Raw genomic sequence first — 943 nt, 5'->3', positions numbered from 1 at the left:
ATGCCTCTGTTCGCACAGCAATAAGCAGCAGCAGCAACGAAGCAGATCTGCAGCAGCAAGGCGGCTGTAGGGATATTGCTTGGAGACCTCAAAAACTTTTTTCTTTAGAGACAGAAGAAGCATGCAACAATGCTGCTGCCTGTACACCGCAGCAGAAGGCGCAGCAAATTGCAGCAAACATAGCGGGTAAGCAGCAGCAGATAATAATAATAAATATAATGAATATTGAAGCAGCCAGAGCAGCACTCAGATATACTGTACACAGCAGCAAATAGAAATAAGTAAAACGAGCAAAAGCAAGAAAAACGAGGAGACAGACTGTTGCTCTAGCTGGGGCTTGCATGCATGCATGCATGCGTCTTTATTATGCATGCATGAAGGGCGTTGTTGGTTATATACAGGCTGGCTTGTGCTGCTGCTGCTGCTGTTGCTGCTGCTTCTGCTTCTGCTGTTGCTGCTGCTGCTGCTGTTGCTGCAGCAGCAGCACGGGAGCTGCCTGGACAGTGCCGAAGCAGCTTGCAGAGGTGGCGAGAGGAGACAGTTTTCTGCTTTTTGTCTCTATACAAAACCCTCGGCCTCAACAACTTAGTTATTTGCATGCACATAGCTGTCGGTGAGGCAACTCAATACCTATTCCCATGCTGCTGCTGCTGCTGCTGCTGCTGCTTCTGCTGCGGCTGCGGCTGCTGCAGCTGCAGGAGCTTGTGCGGTTGCAGCAGCTTGTGCGGCTGGTGCTGCGTCTGCTGCTGGTGCTGCTGCTACTCGTTGTTCTTCAGCTGGTCATGCTGCTGCTGCTGCTTCTGCTGCTGCTCTTGCTGCTCCTGCTGCTGTCGCAGCAGCAGCAGCATCAGCAGCAGCATCCCAGAGGCATTAGCAGCACCAGCCCTACCACCACCTTCAGCAGCAGCATCAGCATCAGCATCAGCAGCATCAGCAGCATCAG

General features: G+C 52.3%; 1 protein-coding gene across 1 annotated transcript in view; it reads left to right on the top strand.

Annotated features, from left to right (window-relative positions):
- The window catches only part of EAH_00041340 (hypothetical protein, conserved), a gene marked incomplete at both ends in the record, with an annotated part of 4,601 nt that overhangs the window by 1,183 nt on the left and 2,475 nt on the right, over positions 1 to 943 (top strand). Inside the window, one exon of the mRNA XM_013395151.1 lies at positions 19 to 186. Coding sequence (XP_013250605.1) covers positions 19 to 186 — 168 coding nt within the window. The remainder of the gene's footprint in view (positions 1 to 18; positions 187 to 943) is intronic.

The sequence above is a fragment of the Eimeria acervulina genome, genomic scaffold (assembly GCF_000499425.1).
Source record: "Eimeria acervulina Houghton genomic scaffold, Eah_scaff521, whole genome shotgun sequence".
Taxonomy (NCBI): domain Eukaryota; phylum Apicomplexa; class Conoidasida; order Eucoccidiorida; family Eimeriidae; genus Eimeria; species Eimeria acervulina.
Note: the sequence above shows the minus strand (reverse complement) of the source record. Positions and strands in the feature narration are given on the sequence as shown.